The sequence below is a fragment of the Rhinoderma darwinii genome, chromosome 4 (assembly GCF_050947455.1).
Source record: "Rhinoderma darwinii isolate aRhiDar2 chromosome 4, aRhiDar2.hap1, whole genome shotgun sequence".
NCBI classification, from domain to species: domain Eukaryota; kingdom Metazoa; phylum Chordata; class Amphibia; order Anura; family Rhinodermatidae; genus Rhinoderma; species Rhinoderma darwinii.
In genome coordinates this window covers 54840063-54853375 of record NC_134690.1, presented here as the reverse complement: position 1 = coordinate 54853375, position 13313 = coordinate 54840063, and the positions used below count along the sequence as shown (strand labels likewise).

The following is a 13313-nucleotide window of genomic DNA, read 5'->3' as shown; positions in this document are numbered from 1 at the left end:
TCACACACAAATATTGAATTTATCGACCACATTTTTTCACTAACTTAAAGTCCAATGTGTCACGAGAAAACAATCTCAGAATCGCTTGGATAGGTAAAAGCATTCCCAAGTTATTACCACATATAGTAACACACGTCAGATTTAAAAAATGAGGCTGTGTCATTTGGTCCAAAAGTGGCTTGTTAAAGGGGTTAAAGTACTTGTTAAAGGGGTTATCCTGTGAAAGAAAATTGTTGGTGTATCCTCAGGATAGACCAACAATATCTGATTGGATAAAGACAAAGAACACGCACGGGTATGTATATGGCAAAATGTCTATAGACACCCAGAATATATACTAAAACGTATAAATTTATTAACAAAAAATACTCCACAAACACGATAAAAACATTTAAAAAAACAGATGGCTGCTATAACTGGTTCAACTTGGAGATACTGCCCTGATAAGCAGCCCAATACTAACTCTCCCAGAAAAGAACCTACCTCAAATAACCCTCACGTAATGATGACAAAGATATGGACACAGAAAAAAAGAATATTGCATCAGACCATGTGAATAAATGAGTCCTGAAGGCGTAGTGAAGTGTCCAAACAGAGGGGTTATGGAGGTATAAAGCGCCCCACGCGTATCGCCACAATGTGGCTTCCTCAGGGTACTATAACAATATCTGATTAGTGAGCACCCCCGCCAATCAACTGTTTGGAGGGGCCACGACGCTTCCGGCTCACGTTGCTTCCCCATTATACTGTAAAGCACCGACTCATTCATAGCAGCGGTTCACAGTATTATGCTCCTCCCATTCACCTAGACGGGAGGAATCTGTCATACCGTGATCTGCTGCTAAAACTGTGTTGGCTTTTTACGGTATAGAGCAGCATGAGTGATGAAGGCAAAGCAGTGCTCGCCAGGGAGCCGCGGCCTCTTCAAACAGATGATTGGCACGAGTAGGTACACCCCCGGTCAGATATTGATGGTCTATCCTGAGGAAAGGTCATCAATTTTCTTTCACCGGATAACTCCTTTAACACGACCTCTTTAAAGGGTATGTCCACCTTTGCAACCAAAATTTTTAGTGCTGCATCTAAAATTTAAAAAAACATACATACTCTTTTTAAAGGGGTTGGCCAGTCATAAGAAATTGATATCCTCAGGATAGGCCATCAATATCTGATCGGTGGGTGTCCGACTACAGGCACCCCCCACCGATCAGCTGTTTTGAAGGGGCCGCGGCGCTTATATGATGGCTGCTTCCCCTTCATTCCCTACTCTGAATAGTTTTTTGGCCGGAGTGTCCGCTGCGGAAATTCTACACGGGAAAAAATAAATGGATACTTACCATGGCGACACGTCCTGCAGCCCTGGGATGACGTTTCATCCCATGTGACCGCTGCATCCTGTGATTGGCTGCAGCAGTCACATGGGATGAAACGCCATCCCAGGAGGCCGGCCTGGCTGAAGAAAAACAGAATTCTGGGTAAGTATAAGATATTTTTTTCTGATCTGCGTTTAAAAAAAAAAAAAAAAAAAAAATGTCCCTGGCATAATTGCTGCTTTTCTGCCACAAGAAAATTCGACAGCTGCGGATTTTACCACCCAGTTGAATTTAATTGGGAAAACCCGCAACAAATAAGCAGGGTTTACGCAAATGCAATTGACCCGCACCGCAGGTCATTTTCTGAGTGTTTTTTCCGTTTACTATTTGCGCAGCGTGTGGATGAGATTTATTTAAATCCAATCCACTTTGCTGCTACTGTATTATGCTGCGGAAAATCCTAAGTATTTATATTACGTGTGAACTTACCATAATCCTCTGAACCGCCGCTACAAGTATGTCGGCGATTCACAGTATAAGCAGTGACCGTAATTAATGGGAAGCAGACGGCTTCTTTAAAAACGCTGATCGGCAGGGGGTCAGGTAAGATATTGAGGGTAGTCCATCAATTTTTTATGACTGGATAACCACTCTAAGGCTGAGTTCACACGGGGCGGATACGTTGCGTAAAAGCACACCGCGTATTTGCCCTGTGGGCCACAGGGAATTCCGGGCGAAAAACCACACCAAGCCTGCTAGCATGACGTTTCTTCTCAGAGACCGATGCAGCCTGTGATTGGCCGCGGCAGTTGTCATATGAAGTAAAACGTCATCCCAGAGCGGACTCTCCTAAACCCTGTTTTACCGCTCTGTGTTGCGGCTAAAGCGCGTGATTTCCGACCATGAAGAAAAAAAACAGCGTAGCTCGCTGAGCTATGCTGTTTTCGTAACTCCCATAGTAGTGAATGGCAGTTATGGAAGCAGCATAGCATGCGAGCTACGCTGTTTCCTATCATGGTCAGGAATCGCACGAGTCAGCCGGACCACAGAGAAAGGTGAGGGTCCCAGATGTGGGGCCCGCATCTATCTGGCATTTATGGCATATCCTGTGTGTATGTCATAATTGTCACTGATGGGGAAAACCCCTTTAAGGAGGCATTCTCTAAGGCCCCATGCACACGACCGTGCCCGCAATCGCGGCCCGCGATTGCGGGCACGGCCGGCCGCTGACTGACAGCCGCATTTTCGGGCCGTGCTCCCATACAAAGTATGGGAGCACGGCCCGCAAAATGCGAAAGAACGGACATGTTCCATAATTCCTGGAACATTTCCACGGCACTGACACCCTTCCGTAGTGCTACGGAAAGGTGTCAGTGTTCAATGAAAGTGAATGGCTCCTTTTTTGCGGACCGCAATTGCGGTCCGCAAAAACGGAGGTTTTTTGCTGTCGTGTGCATGGGGCCTTAGATAGAAGAAGTGGCATGTAATGTAGGCTTGTAGACCACGTGACCATGACCGGGCTGCAGGTCTACTGTAACATGACAGACAATGATACAAAACCTTCCTGTTTGTGAATTAGGAAGTAAGAGAGATCTGCAGCACTAACTCTCTGTGCTTTGAATGGAAATGCTCCACATAGGGACTGTACACGAGGATCTAAGAGCACTGAAGTTTTTTTTTTTTTCTTATTCAAAAATTTTTATTGAGTTTTAGAACACAAAATTACAAAACATATGGGAGAGAAGGCCTCCACCCATAACTAAAAGAACAAACAAGGTCAGTGGACCAAAGCAAAAACATACAGAAAAAAAAGGGAAAAATCAATAATGTGCATCACATCTTGACATGAAACAGAATTATCAGTGTACAACAGTAGCATGAATAATCATAAAGGCATAATCATCAAAAGGTACAATGAGATCACTTAACTCAAACAGAGAAGGAGAGGCACTTAGCCCTAGTCAGGGGGAAAGAAAGTACAGAAAAAGGCCCCACGAGAGGGAAGGATAGGGGGGAGGGGAGAGGACAGGAGGGATCCTGGACTCCAGTTCCAGCGTATTATGAGTAAAAAATCAGCAGCGAGCAAGAGCCGTAGTATGTTTCACAGGGGCATAGGCCGACTCAGGCTACAACCGTGAGGTAGGAAGGCGAAGAAAGAAACACTATCCAAGGAGACCATGTAGACGTGTATTTTACCACAGCTGCCGGGGAGTGAGCCACCAAGTGTTCCATTCGCTGTATCAAGGCAACTTCCCGAAACCACTCATCTAATGTTGGGGGCATTGCCGTTTTCCACCTGCGCGGGATCACTGACTTTGCCGCCTGAAGCAGATGTCTAGTTAGGGAGCTTTTATAAATGTGTAATGGCATCGGGAACATGAATAAGAGAGCTGCCTCCGGAGAGTTGGGGACAGAGACTCCAGTAACCTCCAATATCAATTTAAGTACCGCATCCCAAAAACTCCTCAACAAGGGGCAACTCCACCAAACATGAGACATGGAACCTCCCACAGCACCACAGCGCCAACAATTATCAGGCACAGACGGATACCATTTATGAAGCACAGCCGGGACCCGATACCATCTAGAGACAATTTTATAACTAGTTTCCTGGGCCCTAACGGCTATAGAGGCTTTTTGTGAGAGGGAGAAACACCGCTTCCATTGTGTATCAGTAAATGTAGTATGTAATTCTCTCTCCCAGGCCCCGCAGAAGGAGGGGAGTTGTTGGGAACGCAGCGAAAGGAGTAATTTATATATTGTGGATATGGTATGTGTAGGGGGCTGGGAGGAGACACATAGGCGCTCAAAGTCCGTCAACGACCTGTGAAGATGTGCGCGTCGGTTTACCACTCCATAAAAATGTTTTAACTGGGCATACTCATATATATGGCGAGTGAGGGGCACGGCATCGGGGCAGATGGAGGTTAGAGGGAGAAGAGAGGAAGCGGAGAGGACCTGGGCAAAATACATGGGGTTGGTGGACTGCCTGCCTAGGAAGGAGCGACCAGCCTTACCAGCAGGAAAGGCTGGATTATCTGTGATAGGAGTTAAAGGACCCAGGGGGTCTACAAGCGTACTTCCAGGCCCTAAGGACCTCAACGCCCTGAGAGTATGGTAAACAACAAAGGAGGCTTGAGTCGGTCTATTCCCGGGCAGGATCCACGGCAGGGATGATAGGGTACTGGGACATAGTTGTTGAGCTAAACGAACCCATAGTTTTGATTCACGGTTATGAAAGAAATCTAAAACCCGTGCGTGATTTGATGCCAAATAGTAGAGCCGACAATCCGGCAGACCAACCCCACCCGTACCCCTGGAACGAGTCAGAAGAGCCCGGCTCAGACGTGGGCGACCAGTCGGCCAAATGAAGGAGCCGAAGCATCGCTGAAGCCGCAACCAATAGGAAGATGGGATAGAGATGGGGATCGTCTGCAGGAGATAAAGCAAGCGGGGGAGGAGGGACATCTTAATAATATTGATACGGCCAAACCAGGAAAACTCAGTCTTATGCCAGGAATTAAGGTCAGTACGAAACTTGGCCAGTAGGGGGATAAAATTATTTGTAAACAATTGTGTAAGGTCCCCACTTATACGGGCACCCAAATATGTAATACCTCTAGAGGGCCATGAAAAGGGGAAATTACTTTGGAGAAGCGACACTAATGGGCCCGGGAGAGAAACATTTAGCGCCTCAGACTTAGAGAAATTGATTTTGAAATTAGACCATGTTCCAAAACGAGACAGCTCGGACATCAGTGAAGGGAGAGAGACATGAGGGTCTGTGAGATAGACCAATAGGTCATCAGCGAATGCCGAGCACTTGTATTCCTTCCCTCCAATGTTAATACCCTTAATATCTGAGTTGTTCCGAATGGAGGCCATGAGATGTTCCATAACCAGGACATACAACAGGGGGGATAGGGGACAGCCCTGTCGTGTGCCATTGTAAATAGGGAAAGGTGCCGAAAGGGAGCCATTTATTTTTATTTGGGCCGAGGGTGTACGATACAATGCCATAATTTTTGCCAAAAAAGATGGTCCTATTCCCACATGTCGAAGGGTTTGGTAAAGGGCAGACCACGATATTCTGTCGAACGCCTTTTCAGCATCCAGGGACAGGATCATGAGCGGGATTCGGTTAGCCTGGGCGTGGTGAATGATATCAAAAGTTTTAAGGGTGTTGTCACGGGCCTCCCGACCAGGCACAAACCCCACCTGATCCGGGTGAATTAGATCTGGCAGGTATTTATTCAGTCTATTGGCGAGCAATTTGGCGTAAATTTTTAAGTCTACATTGAGCAGGGAGATGGGACGATAACTGGAGCAGAGTTGAGGGTCTTTACCCGGCTTAGGGATAACCGCGACATGAGCCAAGGTGGAGCTAGGGGGAAACAGGACCTCCGGGGAAATAGAGTTGAAAGCTGACAACAGAAGCGGTAGCAACCGGTCCGCCAACACCTTATAAAACTTGACAGTGTAACCATCCGGGCCAGGACTCTTTCCCCCAGGAAGATCAGATATAACCATGAGGAGCTCCGCGGGAGTGAAGTCCGTATCAAGTTCCTCAGCCATCTCCCCAGACAACGGTGTGAAGGGAGATGAGAAAGAGTCCCGTCCCGGCGGATGGGAGGGGGCGGGGGTGGGAGGGTTAAGGTTGTAAAGCTCAGAGAAAAAGCTATGGAAGCACTCCGCTATCTCTGGGGTCGTGTGAACAACTTGGCCAGAAGGGGCCTTAGTATTTGGGATGTGTGACTGGGCAATTCTGGTTTTTAAAGCTCTGGCCAACATACGTCCGCTCTTGTTGCCAAACTCGTAGAATTTACTGCGACAGACTTGAAGAGCGCGCTGCTGGGCAGAGTCCAACAGCCGTCTGGCGTCCTGTCGGGCAATCTGTAACTCACGTAAAATCGGGAGAGACAGCGCACGTTTGTGAGCCAGTTCAAGAGCACTAATTTTTTGGAGAGCAATTTTAAGGGAGTGGGCCCTTTCCCTCTTAAGGCGCGCCCCGTGTTTTATGAGGACCCCCCTGAGAACACATTTAAGAGCTTCCCAACGAACCAAGGGGGATGTGTCGTCCTGGGCATGATCAATAGTGAAATTTTCCACCGTTTGAAGCAAATCAGCATGGCACACCCCATCCAGGAGCAGGGACTCATTCAGTCTCCAAGTCCAGGGGCCTTTAGTGATGAAGGGGAGATGTAAGGTACAATATACCGGGGCATGGTCAGACCACAGGATACTGCCAATGGACGTAGATGCCACCCAGGGGAGAGCATGTTGCTGAAGGAAAATGTAATCCAGGCGACTGTAGGTGCCATGCGGATGGGAGTAAAAACTATAATCCTTATCCGTGGGGTGTTGAATGCGCCATGCATCACACAGTTGAAGCTGTAGGAGAGCACGCCTCACCCGCCTAATAGCACCGTATGCAACACTAGAGCGACCAGTAGAATTATCCACCGTCGGATCTAGAGTAAGGTTAAGGTCTCCGCACAGCACCACAGTCCCTCGGACCACTGGAAGGGCGGTTTCTATTAGTTGAAGAATGAAGGGCACCTGACCCTGGTTAGGGGCATAAGCGTTAATCACCGTAAATTCCCTCCCACCAATATTAAGCACTAAGATGAGGTATCTCGCATCGGGATCCGCAACAAGATTGACAACCTGATGGGGGAGAGACTTGTGGAGGGCTATGGCAACTCCACACGATCTGGAAAGGGGATTATTACTGAAATGCCACGTAGTGTAGTGTTTGTGCCTGATAGTAGGGGTATGTCCCTCCTTAAAGTGTGTTTCCTGGAAGCATGCGATGTGTACCTTACGTTTGTGTAGATGGTGTAAAATTTGCGCCCGCTTTTCAGGAACATTCAGCCCCTTCACGTTGAAGGAGGCAATATTAAGGTCAGCCATGGATGCATACTAAACGACTCGCTGAGGAATTCCGGCTAACGCACGAAGGATCGGAGTCCAGGATCGCCAGGAGGGAAGTAGAGGAGGGAAACAAGCTAGGAGTAAAGAACAGAGCATTAGAAAAAAACACAGACATAAAATCAAACAGAAAAGGCAGTAGAAAAACAACTGCCGCACAAGCTAATCGCACTATTGCGGAAGACCGAAAATTCGGTCCAAAACCTACAGGGGGAAGGTGACAACTACGCATAAGAGTTATCCGCACTCCCTAGCGTACAATAATATAGGTATTAACAGCTTTAACATCATTTGCACACTTTAAATAATAAGAGAGGAAGACATTGGAAGGCATCTGAAGGTAACGGTAAAAAAGCAACAAGCAATCTTGAAAACAGACAGCAGCAAGTAAATAAAAGGAGGAATTCCAAGAACGGCCGTCCGGGTCATCACGCCGAACGGGCGGTCTCCATGGGTGGAATAGGGTCATGTTCTTGTCGGCGTCTAGATCGTCTCCGGGGTCCACGCGGAGGGCGTCCCTCCACCACCGCTAGGGGCCCAGAGATTGGGCGTCTCCCCCGTGATCCCCCGCCAGCAGAGGATAACAACGAGGGCCACTCCGGTAATGCAACATGAGGAAGATTCAAGTCCCGCAAGAAACCAGGCAGGTCGGTCGGGGATCGCACAGTGTAGGTACGGCCCTCCTGTCGGACCATCAGGGCAAACGGGAAGCCCCACCTGTAGATGATGTCCCGGCTTCGGAGTACCTCCAGCAGGGGTTTGAGAGCAGCTCTTTGCGCCAGCGTATGTCGAGATAAATCCGGTAAAATACGTAACTGCGTGCCTTGATGGAGAATGATGGGTTGCCGTCTGATTTTTTGGAGGATAGAGTCCTTGATTGCGTAGAAATGTATTCGGCAAATGACATCCCTCGGCCGAGGATCGTCAATACTTACAGGGCGGAGAGCTCTATGTGCCCGGTCGATCTCTATATGGGTATTCGGCGGACGGCCTAGTAAAGTATTGAAGATGGTGGATAGAGTCGAAAACAGATCAGACGCAGGAACAGATTCGGGCAATCCTCGAACACGTAGGTTGTTCCTCCTATTACGGTTTTCAATATCATCAAGATGCTGCTGCAAGGTGAACAACTGAGCTGAGTGCTGCTGGATAGTGGATTGGATATCTGCAATAGTGGCACTTTCAGCAACCCGATCCTGCGTAAGAGTGTCCACCCTCGTAGAAAGTGAGGAAAGTTCCGCACGAAACTGTGTAAACTCCAGCTTGCATTCTTCCACGATCTGTCTGGCAAAGGAAGTCATATCAGCCCTAGTAGGCAACAATTGAACAAGCTGGCGGATATCTGAGAGAGTCGCCGGCCGATTTTCACACATAGATCCAGACAACGGGTCGGTAAAACTTAATCCACTACTGGCTGGCGTGTCCACTTCAGGAGACGGGAGTGGATGCAATTGAGGACCTTGGCCACTTGCAGGTAGTGCAGGCATAGTCCCGGGGTGCTGGGGAGATCCCATAAGCAGGGTCGAGGTTAATATCATTGGGGCATTGGGGTATCCGTGCCGTGCGGAGCTGGAGGGCCGAGAGGGAGAGGTTCCCACCAGCCCCGGATCCCTGGATGGAAGGGGGAGAGTTGGGGCTATCCGTCCCATGGGGTGTGAGGTGACCTGGATGATGGGAGGCTCAGGGCCTCGGTACTCACTGTGCCTCCTCGCTAACTCCTCCAACTGCAGAACTGCAGGCAGGGCAGATGCGGTGTCTCTCACTCCAGGGGCTGGTAGTAGGCCGCAGTCGGATCCCGGAAGAAGAGGGCCCGCAGGCCATGAAAGCAGAGACGATGGAGGATGGCAGCCATCTTGAGAGGCCACATGTTCTTGTGACCGGGGAACGGCATCCGCCGCTACAGTGGTCTCCGAAGTCTCCCAGCAAGACCGGGGATCCAATGCCTCTGGGTCCTGTGCTGGCACGCTCTCTATCGGAGCAGCTGAAGGGAGGGCCGTGCTCTCCAGAGCAGGCCTGCATCCGCCAGCCTCGTGGTCCCGGCGGCCATCTTGGGAAGCTGGAGGCGTTGTCGCACGGGCCGCACGATCCATCGCAGCCCGGGAAGGAGACAGAGGATCGGTGAACTCCAGGGTCTGCACCTCAGAGGGTGAGTGGATATGTCCTGCCGTCATCTCCGGGCCCTGGTCCGTTGGAGATGGAGAGGTCGGGCGGCCATTTTGACCTCCAGCCTCGGCCCGCGCCGCAGCCCGCAGCTGCATCTGGGGCTGTCGCCCAAAATAATCCCCGATATCGCGCTGGGGCGATGAGGGACATGTAGGGGCTGCTGCCCTTGCTTTTTTAGAATTTTTCCCCATATCTGGGAGTGGATGTAAGCCAATTTAGTAGCGCTAGTTGAGGAGCTGGAGAGAGCACGTCTTCACTCTCCCATAGCTGGCCACGCCCCCCCCACTGAAGTTTTTTTACTGGATGTATCCTTTGAGTTTAAATAAACTCCATCTGTAAATTTTACCACAACCTTTAGTCATGGGATAGCAACTTTCTTGAGTTTTTCTAGATTTTCTGATGTCTTTTGACTAGTTATTATTTGATTAATATTTCACCTTCATTTTGCAGAAAAATTCCCATAGAAACCAACCATCAAAGCTTTGTCAGTGGCTTTGTCGGGTCTCTTATGCTATTCTGCCTGAGGGTAGCATATGATAGATGGGGGGAGATGCCGAACTAAGGCATATATCGTTTTTAATCTTAAAGAGAAACTGTTATTTTATAAAACTTTTGACATGTCAGAAATTTTGATCGGTAGGGTCTGGGAGCTGAGACCCGCACCGATCGCTGAAACGGAGGGGCAGAAGTGCTCAGCTGAGCACATCGCCCTTTCGTCTGTAATGGTAGAACTCCGGCTCCGCTCTTCTCAGAGTGGATGGGTTAGCGGAAGACTGGCTCATAGAAGTCTACGAGACGGTTTTCAGCTCACTCAGTTTCCAAAAAGAGCCGTTCTAACATTACAGCCAAAGGGGCACTGCACTCGGCTGAGCGTCTCTGCCACTTAGTTTTAACAACTGTGGGGGTCTTAGTAACCGGACCCCCACCGATCAAAACTTTTGGCGTGTCATTATGACATGAAAGTTACTTGTTAAGTAATGCAATGTAATTACAATATATTATAACCTTTCTTTGTTTTAGAGATCTTATAAGGAGCCATGTCCTCAGTGTTCAGAAATTAACTGGGGGATCAGTGATGAAGGCCAATACTACTGCAGAAGCTGCCACACTGTCATAGAGGTAAATCAATCAAACACCTGTTTATTTTTTCAGCGGAAATCTTCTAATGACCCAACCTTGGTCTAGTTGCGTTTACGTAATGTTTTCCCATTAGGTATGGGCAAAGCGACAATCTTGAGGCCGGTCACACTGTGTTAAAGTCGGCTAAAAAGTCATATGATAAGTTGTTCCAGGGCAACTTACAACATTGCTGCTTGTCAATATGGGTGTCATTAAAGCCATAAAAGATGCGATCACCCAGCACAAAATCTCCAGAGCTGTAAATCTGCCTGGTAATGCCGTATTAGAAGTCGTATCACTTAGGCTTCATTCACATCTGCGTCGGGCTTCCGTCCATGGGTTCCATCAGACCTTTCCGTCAGTGGAACCTACGAACGGAAGCCAAACGAAAACCATAGCTTCTGTTAGCATTGCTATTGATTTCAATGGTAATGCTTCCGTTGCAAATGGTTTTCGTTTGTCTCCGTTCCCTAAGGTTTCAGCTTTTTTGGAAATCAATAGCGCAGTCGACTGTGCTATTTATTCCGCCCAAAAAACTGAACCCTCACGGAATTGAGACAAACTGAAGCATTACCATTGAAATCAATAGTAATGCTAATGGAAGCTATTGTTTTCGTTTGGTTTCCGTTCATGGGTTCCCCTGACGGAAAGGTCTGACTGAACCGATGGACGGAACCCCGACGAAGATGTGAACGAAGCCTTAAAAGGGTTCTCCAGCTTCTGACAACTGATGACCTATCCTCCGGATAGGTCATCAGTACATGTTCTGGGGGGCGCCCGACACTCGTGCCCCGCGCAGATCAGCTGGTCCGGTGCCTCCGTGCACCGGACGTATAAGCCGGAAGCAGTTCGCTCCAGCCACGGAATAGCGGCCGAGCTGCAGTACTACAGCTCTGCTCCTATTCAATGCTATGTACGGAGCCAAACTGCTTCCGGGCTCTGTACATAGCATTATGTGCCACAACATCCGGTGCCTGCAGGCCACCGGAACGGCTTATCGGTGCGGGGTCCAGGTGTCAAACCTGCACCGATGACCTACCGGTGGATAGGTCATCAGTTGTCAGAAGGTTGACAACCCCTGTAATTACTAGGCAGAAAAACCTTCAAGAATTAAGAGACCACCCCTATGGGAATGTTATGGCTGCACAGGTATGGCAATTTGTCGCAAAGCTTTTCCTGCAATAGATCTGAAACATTGGACTTTTAACCCCATCACGACATCCGCCGTATATATACAGCGCATGCCAGGTGGGGGAATATGTAGTGGGCCTCCGGCAGGGCTTCATAGCAGAGGTCAGTATCACGATATGCTGCAATACATTACGATCGCTGGTTCAAGTGCCCTAGGGAGATATGTGAAAAAAGTAAAAAACAATAAAATAACGTTTTTGTTTTTTTTAAATCTAAAATAAAATTAAGGGCTCAAATAAAAACCTTTTCCCAGTTTCCCTGAAGCACAATGTAAAAAAAAATTACAAAATTAACATAACTAGTATCGACACGTCCGTAAATGTCTGAACTATTACAATATATCATTATTTAGTCTGCACGGTGAACGCCATAAAAAAATTAAACCCGCCAGAAGCACTGTTTTTTGGTCACTTCACCTCCCACAAAAAAATTTAATAAAAAGTCTCATGTTCCCCAAAATGGTACCCACAGAAACTACAGCTCCCCGTGCAAAAAGTAAGCCCTCACACCGCTCAATCGAGAGAAAAATAAAAAAGTTATGGCTCTCAGAATATGTAGACAAAACTCAAATTATATTTTTAACAATCAGTTTTTTCCTTGTAAAACATAAAAAAAAACGTTCTAAATTTGGTATCGCTATAATCGAATTGACCCGTAGAATAGAGTTAACATGCCGTTTTAAGCGCACGGTGAATGCCGTCAAAACAAAACCCTTCAAAACATTGAGAAATCGCTGTTTTTTTCCTATTCCACACCACAAATATATTTTTTCCAGTTTCCCATTACATTATATGGTACAATAAATAGTGCCGTGAAAACCTACAGCTCGTCCCGCAAAAATCAAGCCCTCCTACGGCAATTTTGATGGAAAAATAAAAAAGTGATGGCTTTTGAAAGGTGGGGAGGAAAAAGCGAAAGTGAAAATCCGAAAAATGGCTGCGGCGGGAAAGTGTTAAAACAAGGGTTTATTTTTACTTTTGACCTGATTTTTGCCACACATTTTAGAGGCAAATTAATTTTGGCTCCCATTCAAACTGATTGACTTCACCTGAAATACATGGGTATTTGAGGTACTCCAGAGCTGGATCCGTACTTTGCAGTGTCTCTTCTTTCTGGCTAATATGGACATCATAGAGGGGTCCACTCAGGACCCATCACTGTGACCTCTATATACCCTAATAAATCATTGGAAAAAAATCCTTTTTGGTTCACCTCTGTGTTTTATTGGGAAACTCTACACCTAAAGGATTGCAGTTTCATAGTTGTCCAAACCAAGGTCTAGAGTGCCCGGTATACTGATAAAGTGGGGCTCTGCAGCGTTGTACTGATTTCACTATATTTGTTTTTTGTAATTGTTGCAGAAAACCAAAGAGGTTGCAGAAGCCGACATTTTCTACCAAAATGCAAAAGTCCAGTCGGTATCCAGGGGATTAAGGAAACCGAAACATGGTAAGAGCTGTGTCGAGCGTGACTTTGTTCAATACCCACACATTAGATTTATAACTGGAGGAACTGTCTTAGTGTATTATGTCAATGCTGCGATCCCTGAATGCTTGGCCACATACATTTACTGCCGGAAAATAAAACACTATTGCA

General features: G+C 47.5%; 1 protein-coding gene across 1 annotated transcript in view; it reads left to right on the top strand.

The window, feature by feature from the left end:
* The window catches only part of LOC142760413 (TATA box-binding protein-associated factor RNA polymerase I subunit B-like), a 52680-nt gene that overhangs the window by 26511 nt on the left and 12856 nt on the right, over positions 1-13313 (top strand). Inside the window, exons 2-3 of the mRNA XM_075863598.1 lie at positions 10428-10526; positions 13079-13166. Coding sequence (XP_075719713.1) covers positions 10428-10526; positions 13079-13166 — 187 coding nt within the window. The remainder of the gene's footprint in view (positions 1-10427; positions 10527-13078; positions 13167-13313) is intronic.